We start from the raw sequence: 12,901 nt of genomic DNA, 5'->3' as shown, positions 1-12,901 counted from the left end.
TGTTCATTCTTGAGCAAGTAGGAATTGTGGGATAGGAGGCATGGTTTGGAAATCTAGCAGATGACCCAAGTTATCCTTGTCTAGGTGCAGGAAGTAACATGGTCCCATGTACATGAGAATATTTAAACAAATTGTTTATTTTGTTCTCTAATGTGAGGGGGTGGGGTGCAAAAGGAAGTACAAAGAAACTGCAGTACAACTTGTGGAATATTTTCAGGAGTCCTAAGAGAAGCATTTTATAGCCTTATCACGATTTCTCATTGATAAGGAATTTCAAACAATGACTAATATTAGAAGCCTTTGTTTAGGAGAGAGTTACAGTGAATGAGTGTACAGATTGAACTGTTAAATTGCCTCAGATACCTGGACAAGGCCGGATATTACACATGATAGCCTCCACAGCTTTGCCATCACACAGTTTGCCTCCATATTGCACTGGTGGGTTAGTACACGTCCTGGTCCTTGTCCTGTTGCCCTGGCCACAGGTACGAGAACATTCCTCCCACTGGCCCCACTCTGACCAACTGCCATCCACTGAAGGCAAAAGAATATTTGCTCAAACAACATTTTCTATAAGTTAATATTAATCTGTTCTTTTAGCAACATTTCATCAAAACAAAAAAAAAAGTCTCCACCTGCCAACAATGTTTTCTGGAGGTCATAACTGATGCTATTAAAAACCTGACTTAAGGAATTCTCTAAAGTAAATAGTTCCATAAAGCAGGAAAGGCAGCAATTGAAATTAATTTCTAATCTCTGATGTGTTACTTGGCTCTCCCCAAAGTATTGACACGCCCCAAAATATAATCCTAGAGATAGGAGGAACTGCAGGTGCTGGAGAATCTGAGACAACAAGGTGTAGAGCTGGATGAACAGCATCAGAGGAGCAGGAAGGCTGACATTTCGGGCCTAGACCCTTCTTCAGAAGTGGGTCTGAGGAAGGGTCTAGGCCCAAAATGTCAGCCTTCCTGCTCCTCTGATGCTGCTTGGCCTGTTGTGTTCATCCAGCTCTACACCTTGTTATCTATAATTCTAGAGATAATGCTTGTTTTTTTGGGACACACAATGAGTTTAGAATGATATTTATTGGTTTTCAAAATTGTGTCTCCAGACATAAGATGAGCCTGGAGGCCGTGATGTAATATTTCTTTGTTTTTCAGTATTTACAGATGAACTAACACATTTTCCTGTTGCTGCATATTGATAAATATTTGAACACAATTAGTAATGTTTCTCTTTTTGGGTCAGTGTTACTTTCTTTAGAAAGTTAGGGTCCTGTCACATGCATGTTGATCAATGATCGCAGGGTGGCCTTGGGAGAGAGTTTTGGTCAATTATTGGAGCGATTCCACAAGTGTTGGTTAATATTTCCAGGCTCCCCTGACAGCATGTCAATCAACATTTACTGAACATCGCCCATCCAAAATCCTTTGGGAACTTTGGAGTGAATTAAATACATGGCTATTCCAACTGAGCCCAGTGCCTGGGTAAAGGTTGAAAGTTAAAAGTTTTCTCTCATTGCTATTTTCCACATTCCTTGCCTGGGCCACTAAAATAGTCAAAAGTGCTCATTGTCTCTGTTTAAAGACAGCTTTGTATTTATCATTCAAACAAAAATTACTAGGTTCCAATTTAGAAGACAACCTATTTGGGAGTTTTACTTGATGACCCCAGAAAATAGATAATTCTCGCACTGCCAAGTTGATGTGGTGTGAGAAGGTCTGATTTGGAAGAAAGGGCAGTGGTGGTGTCACACTATTTGACTTTTGAAACCACAGAATGGTTACAGCATAAAAGATAACAATTCAGTCTGCCATGTCTGTGCCACTCCATGATCTCTCCACTTTAAGATAATGGTGCAAGTCTCTTTCGAAGGCATTAGTTGAATCTGCGTTCCACACAACCCCAGGCAGAGATTTCCAAATCCTGAATATGCAGTGTAATAAAAAGAATTCTTCATGTCACCGGTTAGCTGTGATCATTATCCTCTGGTTCTTGATCGTTTCACCAACGGGAAAAGTTTCCTCCCATCTACTTTTCCAACCATAGCCCCAACCTTTTGAGTTAAATCTCCTCCCTCTCCAAGAAGGATCGTGCTCGATTCTCCAATCCATCTGTATAACTGAAGGTCCTCTTCCTTTAAGTCATTCCTGAAAACCTTTTCCGTGTCCTCTCCAATGCTTCCACCTCATTAAGTGTGGAATTGGATGCAATATTCCAGCGGATTCATGAAAAAGAATGAACTGCGGATGTTGGAAATCTGAAACAAAACAGAAATTGCTGGCGAAACTCAATGTCTGGCAGAAACTGTGGAGAGAAAACAGAGTCACCATTTTGGGTCCAGTGACCCTTCTTCAGAAATGATTGTAGCTGAGAAAAGATTGGTACATATGCTGAAGATGGGGCAGGGAGAGGGAAGATGTATATGATAGGTGAAGATGGAACCCAGAGAGAGAGAGAGAACAGCAGCTGGATGTTCAAAGGAATGGAATGGGGAGAAAGAAAAACTGCTGATGGGGGCCATTCATGGATGAAAATGGTTTAGCTGTTGTGAAAACAGCCAGGGTTATGTCAAGGCAAGGATATGAGGGTTGGGGGAAGGACATGGAAGAAAGTGCTCAAGCCCTAAAATCATTGAACTTGATATTGAATCCTGAAGGCTGCAGGATTCCCAACTGTAAAATGAAATGCTGTTCTTGCAGCTTGCACTGAGCTTCACTGGAGCAACGCAGTAAGCCAAGATAGAGATGTTGATCAGTGAACATGGTGGTGTGTTCAAGTGGTAGGCAATCAGAAGTTCAAGTTTATTTTTGTGGACAGAATGTTGCCCACTCTGCATTTCATCTCCCCAGTGAAGGGGAGACCACATTGTGAGCAGCAAATACAGTAGTCTAGATTGACTATATCACTGCTTCACCTGGAAGGTGTGACTGAGGCCTTGGAATAGTGAAGAGGGAGGAAGTAAACAGGCTGGTATTATACCTACTGGGAAGGTGCGTGGAGATGCTGGGGAGATGTTATGAGTGTGGGAGGAGTGGACCAGTGTGTCCCAGAAGGAAGAGTCCCTGAAAAAAGCTGACAAGGGAGGGAAGGGGAATATGTGTCTGCTAGAGGCATTCTGCTGGAGGTGGCAGAAATTGTGGCTTATGATGTATTGGATTGGAAAGTGAGGATCGAGGGACACTATCAATGTTGTGGGAGGCGAGAGAAGGGGTGATGGCAGAATTGGTGAGTTGGGTCTGACATGGCAAGAGGTCCTGTCAACCACGGTGGTGTAGAATCCTCAGTTGAAAAAAAAATGGAGGACATTTCTAAGCACCACCAGAAGGTGGTATCATTTGAACAGGTGCAATGGAGATGGAGAAACTGGGAAAATGGAATGCAGTCTTTACAGGAAACGGGGTGTTAGGATGTATATTCCAAGTAACTGTGGGGCTTGGTGGGTCTGAAGTGGAAATTGACGGCTGGACTAACCATAGAAATTGAAAGGAAGGGAGGAGTCCCCAAAATGGACAAAGTGAAGATGAGAACAGGATGGAAGTTAGAAGTGAAATTGATAAATTTGAGGGCTCAAGGCTTGCTGGACGAGAAATGTTGAATCTGCCTTCTCTCGACTGATGCTGCTACACTTGCTGAGTCTCTCCAGCAATTTCTGTTTTTGTTTTGTAATTCATGCCCTTAGTTAGAAGGCCCAGGATCTTGTTTTCTGATTTAACTGCTCTTGCCACTTTCCATGATTTACGTACATTTACCTTCATTCTCTCTGCTCCCGCAACCCATTTTGAATTGTATCCTTTATATTGCTGCTCCTTATTCGTCCTAGCAAAACTCCATTCTTCCTTCATTTGCTGAAGTTACTGCTAATTTTGTTCCAAATTACTATTTTTTAAAAATGCTTCCCCACCACAAGATCAAATTAGTTGTCCTGTAGTTCCTGGACTTATTACACAATTTTCTTTTTAAAATACAATACAATATACAATTCTCCAGTGTTCAGGCACCACTCTGTATCTAAGGAGGATGGAAAAATTACAACCATTGTCTCCTCAGTTTATATATTCAAAACCAATCAGTATCCTATTTAAGAGAGAGATAATGGGAACTGCAGATGCTGGAGATTCCAAGATAATAAAATGTGAGGCTGGATGAACACAGCAGGCCAAGCAGCATCTCAGGAGCACAAAAGCTGACGTTTCGGGCCTAGACCCTTCATCAGAGAGGAGTCTAGGCCCGAAACGTCAGCTTTTGTGCTCCTAAGATGCTGCTTGGCCTGCTGTGTTCATCCAGCCTCACATTTTAGTATCCTATTTAATTTGGTTTGATGTGTTTTTGTCCCTAGGTACATTGAAAAGTTTTGTTTTGTGTGCAGTACAGGCAGATCATACCATGCAGAGCGAAGAATACAATGTAATAGCTGCAGAGAAGGTGCACAAAAAGCAAGATTAACATTTAAATTTAAAATTTGAAAGATGTATTCAGAAGTCTGATAAGAGCAGTTAAGAAGCTGTTCTTGAATCTGTTGGTATGTGTGTTTAAGCTGTTGTATCAACTGCTCGACGGAACAGTTTGGAAGAGATTATAACCGGGGTGGGCGGGGTCTTTGATAAAAGTGGCTGCCTTCCTGACGTAGCTAGAAGTATAGATAGAGTCATGATGGACTGGGCTCTGTTCACAACTCTCTGTATTTCTTATGGTCCTGGGCAGATCAGTTGCCATACCAAGCCATGACGCATCTGATTAGAATACTCCCTGTGGTGCATCTACAAAAATTCGGTAAGAGTTTTTATGGATGTGCTGAATTTCCTTAGCCTCCTGAGGAAGCAGGGGCACGGTGGTGCTTTCTTGACAGTAGCGTGAACATGGGAAAACCAGGACAGATTGTTTGAGATCAGCACTCCGAGGAACTTGATGCTTTTGACCAGATTTATGAATGTTAAGTACTGACAGTCAATCTAATACTTTCTCCATTTCATTTTTAAATCCCACAAGTCTCTCAAATATTTTCTCTTTCACCAAGACTTGGGCCACAGCTGTTTACTGGTAAAGACAAATACAAAATACTCAGTTAATATCTTGGCCATGATCTGTTCCGCCATGTGTAAATCCTCTTTTAGGTCCTAATTGGGTCCAATCTTTTTATCAACTTTTTACTTTTTAAAATTTTTGGAAGAATTTGGATTGCCTTTAATATCAACTGCCAATTCCTCCATATGCCTTTTCTTTTCCTTTGCTTCTCTTATTCATTGTTTTTAATCCTGCTCAGAACTTTTTGCATGGTGCCTGATCTTCAATTGTATTTTTCACTTTGCATCTATCCTACAAACCCTTTTTTCTGCTTCATATTATTGTATCACTTTTATCATGCAGGGAGTTAAGGTTCTATTTATCTATCTCACCTTTCCATCTCATGGGAATGTACTGTGAACTTAAGTGAATTATCTCCTCTTTAAATGCAGTATTTATTCATTTATAACTGTGCCTACTGATCTTTGATTCCAATTTATTTCAGACAGATATGTTCTCAACCCATTAACAAATGTCCCCCAAAACTAATTATTCTTTCTTTAGATTGTCCCTTTTACTTTTCCATATCCAACATAAATAAATAATCACTGTCCACCTAATGCTCCCTCTATGACAAATGATCCCTTTGGCTGACTTCAATCCCAATAATCAGGTCCAGCAATGTCTCCATTCTTGTTGGACCGGAAAGACAATGTAGAAAATTTTCTTGAATACTCTTTAGGAATTCCTGCACCTCTCTGTCCTTTACACTATTACAATGCCAGTCCACGTTAGGATAATTACACTCTCCCCATTATAACTATCCTATAATTCTTGGACTCAGCAATTTACTTGCAAGCTTTTTCCCCTACATCTTTCCCATTAGTTAGTGGCTGACAGAATGCACCCAGCAATGTGCTAGTAGAATTTATTTGAACAGAGCTAATGTTATGTTTGACCCACCTGGGAACTCCTCTTCCAGCATTGTAATGTTCTCCTTAATCAAGCCCACTTGTTTTCCTCCTTTCAATTCTCCCTTAAATTTCCTGAATGCTTTGAATCCAGGAATAGTTAGAAACCAGTCCCACTCTATTTTTGATTCAGGTCTCTGTTATCACCACGATTCCATCATTCTTAGGACAAAGAACAGTATAGTACAGGAACAGGCCCTTTGGCCCTGCAACCCTGTGCCAACACATTTTGCCCTTCCATACTAAAGCTGTCTTCACTTACAGGATCCATACCCCTCTATTCCCTTCCTATTCACATATTTGTCCAGGTGTTTCTTGAAAGATGCTATTGTCTCTACTTCTACCACTTTCTCTAGCAGTGTGTTCTTCTTGGCACTCACCACTCTTTGTGTGAAAAACTTGGCTCATACATTTTTTTTTAAACTTCTGCCCACCCTTGTGTCTTGAACCTGTGTCCCCTTGTAATTGACCCCTTCATCCTTGAAAAAAGCCTCATACTTTTACACTCTATCCATGCCACTCACAATCTTTATAAACTTCAATCAGGTCACACTCAATCGTCCATGTTCCAATGAAAACAAACCCAGTCTATCCAACCTTCTTCATAGCTAAAATCCCCCATACCAGCAACATCCTGGTAAACCGTTCCATACCCTCTCCAAAACATCCGTATCCTTCTGGTTGTGTGGTGACCAGAACAGTATGCAATATTCCAAGTGTAGCCTAACGAAAGTCCTATAAAGCTGCAGCATAACCTGACTATCCTTATACTCAATGCCCCTTTCAATGAAGGCAAACATGTCATAGGCCTTTTTTACTACGTTATCTATCTACGCTGACCCCTTCCGATCCCTCTACATATCAGTACTCTTAAGGGTTCTGCCAATAACTGTATAACTTCCACCCATACTTGACCTTCCAAAATGGATCAATGTATCATCTCACATTTGTTGGGATTAAACTCCATCTGCCATTTTTCCATCCGTGTCTCCAACTGAACAAATGTCCTGTTATATTTTCTGAAAATCATCCTCTCTCCTCACAACTCCACCAATCGTTGTGTCATTACAAACTTACTAATTAGACCAGATATGTAGCTATTTACACCTGCAACTAACCAATCTTATTTACAATACTGCACATATACATGCACAGTAACCCCAAATTTGACTTAATTTCATTCCCTCTTACTCTGACACCACCTAATATCTTGCTATTTGTTCCTCCCATTCTCTATATACCTTGATATTCCATTCTAATGCCTAGTTCTCACACTCTTGCCAAGTTAGTTCAAACCATTCGCAGTAGCACGAGCAGATTATCCTGCAAGAAATTCGTCCTGGTTCTGTTCAGGTGCAACCTGCTTTTTCTGCAGCATTTCTCCAGCCATGTATTCATGTCTTACCCTGGAATATTCCAAAGAGTGCTTACCTTCGAGGTCCTGATTATTAGCTTCTTTCCCACCTTCGGAAATTCTGACTGAATGATAACATCTCTCTTTCCACCTACATCGATCGTACTGATGTGGTCCCGTCCCTCCACGGTCCAAAGAAGTACAGGTTAGGTGGATGAGCTATGCTAAGTTGCCCTGCAGTGTCCAGGGATGTGCAGGCTAGGTTGGTTAGCCATGGGAAATGCAGGGTTATAGGGCTAAGGTGGGGGACTGTGTCTGGATGGGATGCTCTCTGGAGGGTTGGTGCAGACTTGAAGGGTCAAGTGGCCTCTTTCTGCATTGTAGGGATTCAATGTATTCACAATCTTGCCCCTTGTCTGAGGTGTGGTGACCCTCAGGTGTCTGTCTCTCTAATGAAAAAGCAGTTGCACAGTCCCCTGGGACTATAATAACATTACCGTTACAGATCAAAACTGCCGACTGTGCCATCAGCATGACACACCCACCCCTCAAAACTCATCAGTATTCCAAACTGAATTAAAAAAAACACAAAGAACTGTGCATGCTGGAAGTCACAAACAAAAGCAGAATAACTCAGCAGGTTGGGCAGAATCAGTGAAGTGAAAGCAGAGTTAACATTTTGGGTCCAGTGATCTTCCTTCAGAATTGATTGTGGCTGGGGAAAGTTTGGTATATATGCTAAAGATGGGTGGAGAAGCAAGAGTAGTAAATGATAGGTACACATGGAGCCCCAAGAGACAGAAATGTTGTGTGGTAGCAGCTCATGTGATGATGAGGCCTAGTGTGATGGGGTTTGGGGGATGACAAGGGAGAAGGTGCTCAAGCTCTAAAATTGTTGAACTTGATATTGAGTCTAGAAGGCTGCAGAGTTCCCAAGTGGAAAATGAGGTGCTGTTCTTCAAGCTAGCACTGAGCTTCATTGGCGCAATGCAGCAAACCCAGGCCAGGCCAGGCAACATGGTGTGCTGAAGTAGCAGGCAACCAGTAGCTCAGGGTAAAGTCTGCAGGCAGAATGTAGGTAATCTGCAAAGTGGTCACCTCTATAAATGTACTAGTCATCGAGATCTCAACCTTGCAGATGTGCCAGCCACTGTTTTTAAGCTCCAATCCCCAGAGGTTAAGCTGCTGCAGTTAATGCTGCATGTGTGGTTATTCAAGACAATAGGAACATCCTCAGAGTTCCCACATTAAATAGGGTGTACGCAATGAACTGATTTCCATGGCTTCATTTATTGTACATTAAGAATACATAATGTGAGACTTGAGTGCATTCTGGAATCAATGCATCAGAAGCATGATTCCGCATGTAGCAATTGCGAAATGCTCACTATGCTCAAGGTCAGAAGTCACACGACAGCAAAGTTAGTGGTTTCGAATATACCTGTTGGACTATAACCTGGTGTTGTGTGACTTCTGACCTTGTCCATCCAATCTAACACTGGCATCTCCACATTTAAATTATGTTGCCCTTTTTAATGCCAGTGACCACAAGACATCATTTTGTATTGTGACCATGAAAGTACGGTGGCAACCTGACTTGATAAAGTATTATTATACAGGCCAATAATGTAACATTTTCAACTTGTCCTGACTGAAATGTTTTCAGATATTACATAACAACCAGATATTACATGGTTACATCTGAAATTTCAAAAATAGTATTTCAGTCAAAAGGACAAAGTCATTAGACTGCTGTATTTTTTACTTGTTGACATTGTCACATCTATGTTGTACCTCATTGTATTGATAGGAAACACTGTTTTCATCAGTAGCACCGTTTCTTTTAAGTAGATGAGATTGTCCTTGAAAACTGAGACATGAGCTTTCTGAGACTTGTCAATGACGGTTAACAATCTCATTGTTACACTGAGTCCAATAAAAACAACCAATGTGCATATTGTTACTGCATTCAATTCTATTCGGGAATTTTCACACATTTGCTGTGATTTGTCAACTAAAATGCAAATATTTTATTGCGGGGTGATAATCTTGTTATTTATTATTTTAATTTGTCCACAAGATGCGGGTATCAGTGGCTAGGTCTGGATTTATTGCTAACCCTTAATTGCCCATAGGCCCATTAAGAATCAACCACCTTGCTGTGGATCTGGTGTCACATATAGGGCAGAACAGATAAGGATTGCTGATTTCCTTTCTGACAGTTCATAGGGCAACCATAAAGGCTTTTAGTGACAATCGACACTGGTTACTTGGATGCCATTAGGCTAGTTTTTAACGCTAGATTTTTGTTTGAATTCATATTTCACCATCTGCCATGGAAGAGTTAGAACTCATGTCTCCATATTCAAAATTACTGGTCCAGTGACATTAACACAGTCACAGAATCACAGTTTACGAGTATGGGGTTAGCCATTTGGGACTGAGATGACGAGAATTGTCTTCACCCAGAGAGTCGTGAGCCTATGGAATTCTCAACAACAGACAGTAGCTGGAGCCAAAACACTGAATGTTTTCAAGAAGGAGTTAGATACAGTTTTTAGGACTAGAGGTATTGATGGCTACAGAGAGAAAGTGGAAAAAGAATGCTGAGTTGGATGTTCAGCCATGATCATAGTGAATGGCAGAACAGGCTGCAATGGCCACACGGCCTACTCCACCTATTTTTTATGTTTCTATATTAAACACAAGAGATCCACTGTCCTCATGTTATTTCCATTGCATTTCCAGTGTGCAGGCAATTAACTCTAAACATAGCATAAAAACAAAGTTGCTGGAAAAGCTCAGCAGGTCTGGCAGCATCTGCGAAGGAGAAAACAGAGTTTCGGTCCACTGACCCTTCCTCACAACTGAGGACAGAACTCAAAACAGAAGTTCTGAGGAAGGGTCGCTGGACCCGAAACGCTAACTCTGTTTTCTACTTCGCAGATGCTGCCAGACCTGCTGAGCTTTTCCAGCAACTTTGTTTTTGTTCCTGATTTACAGCATCTGCAAATACAACAAATTTTTGTTCCTGATTTACAGCATCCGCAAATACAGCAAATTTTTATTAACTCTAAACATAATCTAGTACTTAGAACTTTGAGCTGTTAAATAACATTGGATTATAAAACAGAATTTTACCTGGGCAATGTTTAGATTGACACCTGCGTGTTTCTGAATCAGTGCCTTCACAATGGCGCCCTCCATTTGCAGGCACGGGATTATTACAAAGTCGCAGTCGTTTTTGCACTCCTTGTCCACAGGTAACACTACATGGATCCCACTGTAACCATTCAGAAAATCCACCATGCACTAAAAGAAATATGAGCAAGAATACAAATAGTCAATATCTCTACCTCTAATCTGCAACATCAAACAGCAAACTGACAAAGCTGCCATGAAGATTTCTAACAGTTGCAGCTAAAATGATTATTTTTGGTGGTGAATGAATTCAATTCTTGACTTGTGATCAATAGAACATATGAGTAGGAGTAGATTACACAGCCCTTTGTGCCTGTTGTGCTATTTGCTCAGCTACTCAGGGCTCATCTTCTGTCTCAGCTCCATTTTACAACTGCTCCTCATGTGCATCAATTGCCTGAGTGGGCAAGTATTTATTTATCTCAAATGGAATAGATTCAGTCAAATTCACAAACTTCTCTGGGATAAAGAAGTCCAAATATTTACAACCCACAAAGTGACAAAATTGCCCCAATTTCCGTCCTAAATAATTGACCCTTATCAAGCTTCTTCAGAATCATTTATGTTTCAACGAGATCATCTTTTAATCACCTGAATAGTATAGATCCAATTTACTCAGCTACTTAACACAAAGTAATGGAATGATTCTTGCAGATTGGAAGGTAGCAAATGAACCCCACTATTTAAGGAGGGAGCAAAAGAGAAAACAGAGTACCTCAGATTTGTTAGCCTTACATCAGAGGTAGAGAAAATGTTAGAATCTATTATAAAGGATCTGATAAATAGACACTTTGATCATGGTGATTTAGTTGCGTAGTCAATGTGAATTGAAAATGGAAAATTGTATTTGACAAATTGGTGGTGTTTTTATTTTTGAAGATATTACTCATAAAATACATAGAGAGCCATGGGCGAAGGATTGTTAGATTTTCAGAAGACATTTGGTTAAATCCCCCACTGAAGAGAGGTTAGAAAAAATAAAGTAGAAGGAAATGGGAGGCAATGTGCATGGGTTAATATTTGGTTAATAGAAAACAAAAAGTAAATAGAAGGGTCTAGGCCCGAAACGTCAGCCTTCCTGCTCCTCTGGTGCTGCTTGGCCTGCTGTGTTCATTCAGCTCTACACCTTGTTATCTCAGATTCTATAGCATCTGCAGTTCCTACTATCTCAGGTCATTCTTGTGTTGGTAGGTTCTGGCCTGCTAGGATCAGTACTTGGGCCCCAGCTGTTCACAAAATGTAGTATTTCTAATTTTGTGAATGACACAAAGCTAAGGGGGAATGTCGGCTATGAGAAAGATAGAAAATGGCTTTGGGAAGATTTGGACAGACAGAATGGGCAAGAACATGGCAGGTGGAATACAATGTATAAAATGTGAGGTTATCCACTTTGGTAAGAGGGACAAAGATGCAAAGTATCTCTTAAATGGTAATAGGTTGAATGATGTAGATGCACAAAGGGACTTAGATGTCCTTGTCAATGAGACACTCAAAGGATAGCATGCAGGTGCAACAAACTATTAGGAAGGCTGATGGAATGTTAACTTCTATTGCCAGAGGATTTGAGTACAAGACTAGTTAAGTTTTGCTTCAGTTGTATAGAAGCTTGATTGGACTGTAACTATAGTACTGTGTGTAGTTTTGGTTTCTATCTCAGGAAAGGCATTATTACCACAGAGGGACGGCACAGAATGTTCACCAGACTGTATTCCTGGAATGGCAGGACTCTTCTATGAAGAGAGATTCTACAGATGGGTCTGTATTCTCTATAATTCTGAAGAATAAGAACTGGTCACATTGAAATCCACAAAATACTGGAAGGGATAAACAAGGTAGATGGCAGGTGAAACGTTTCCTCTGTCTGGGTAGTCTAGAACAAGGGGCCACAGTTTTTAAAAAAAACGATTGTCACTTACTTCCAAGATGGGGTTTTTTTAATATCCTCCCAGGGCTGCAAATCTTTAGAATTCTCTATTACAAAGGGTTGTTGAAGCTCAGTCTTTGAATGTGTTTTAAATAGAGATTGATAGACTTCTGATTGCTAATGGCATACTAGGTTATGGGGAATGAGGGATGTGAAAGACACTGAAGTGTTTGATTAGCTAGAACATTTCAAATGGTACGGCAGGCTTAAAGAACTGAACGCCCTACTCCTGTTCCTGTCCTTGGGATCACAAACACTCAGATGCTGGAAACATGAAATGACAGCAACAAAGGTAGAAAACTCAGAAGGTCAGGCAGCATCTGTGGACAGAAATAAAATCAAGATTTCGGTCAATCACCTTTTGTCAGAAAGGTTTAGACTACTGAAAGGCCCTCACCTTAAAATATAAAGTCAGTTGCTGCCTGATCCTCTGAGTTTTTCCTAGCA

General features: G+C 40.8%; 1 protein-coding gene across 5 annotated transcripts in view; it reads right to left on the bottom strand.

The window, feature by feature from the left end:
* Positions 1 to 12,901, bottom strand: part of hmcn1 (hemicentin 1) — a 545,704-nt gene that overhangs the window by 52,851 nt on the left and 479,952 nt on the right. For all 5 annotated transcript variants that reach the window (XM_059647829.1, XM_059647834.1, XM_059647832.1 and 2 more), the window contains 2 exons: positions 10,471 to 10,641; positions 364 to 534 (listed from right to left, as the gene is read on the bottom strand). In XM_059647829.1, the coding sequence (XP_059503812.1) occupies positions 364 to 534; positions 10,471 to 10,641 (342 nt within the window). The remainder of the gene's footprint in view (positions 1 to 363; positions 535 to 10,470; positions 10,642 to 12,901) is intronic.

This window comes from Stegostoma tigrinum, chromosome 8 (assembly GCF_030684315.1).
Source record: "Stegostoma tigrinum isolate sSteTig4 chromosome 8, sSteTig4.hap1, whole genome shotgun sequence".
NCBI classification, from domain to species: Eukaryota; Metazoa; Chordata; class Chondrichthyes; order Orectolobiformes; family Stegostomatidae; genus Stegostoma; species Stegostoma tigrinum.
The sequence above is the reverse complement of the archived record's forward strand: the minus strand, read 5'-3'. Positions and strand labels throughout refer to the sequence as shown.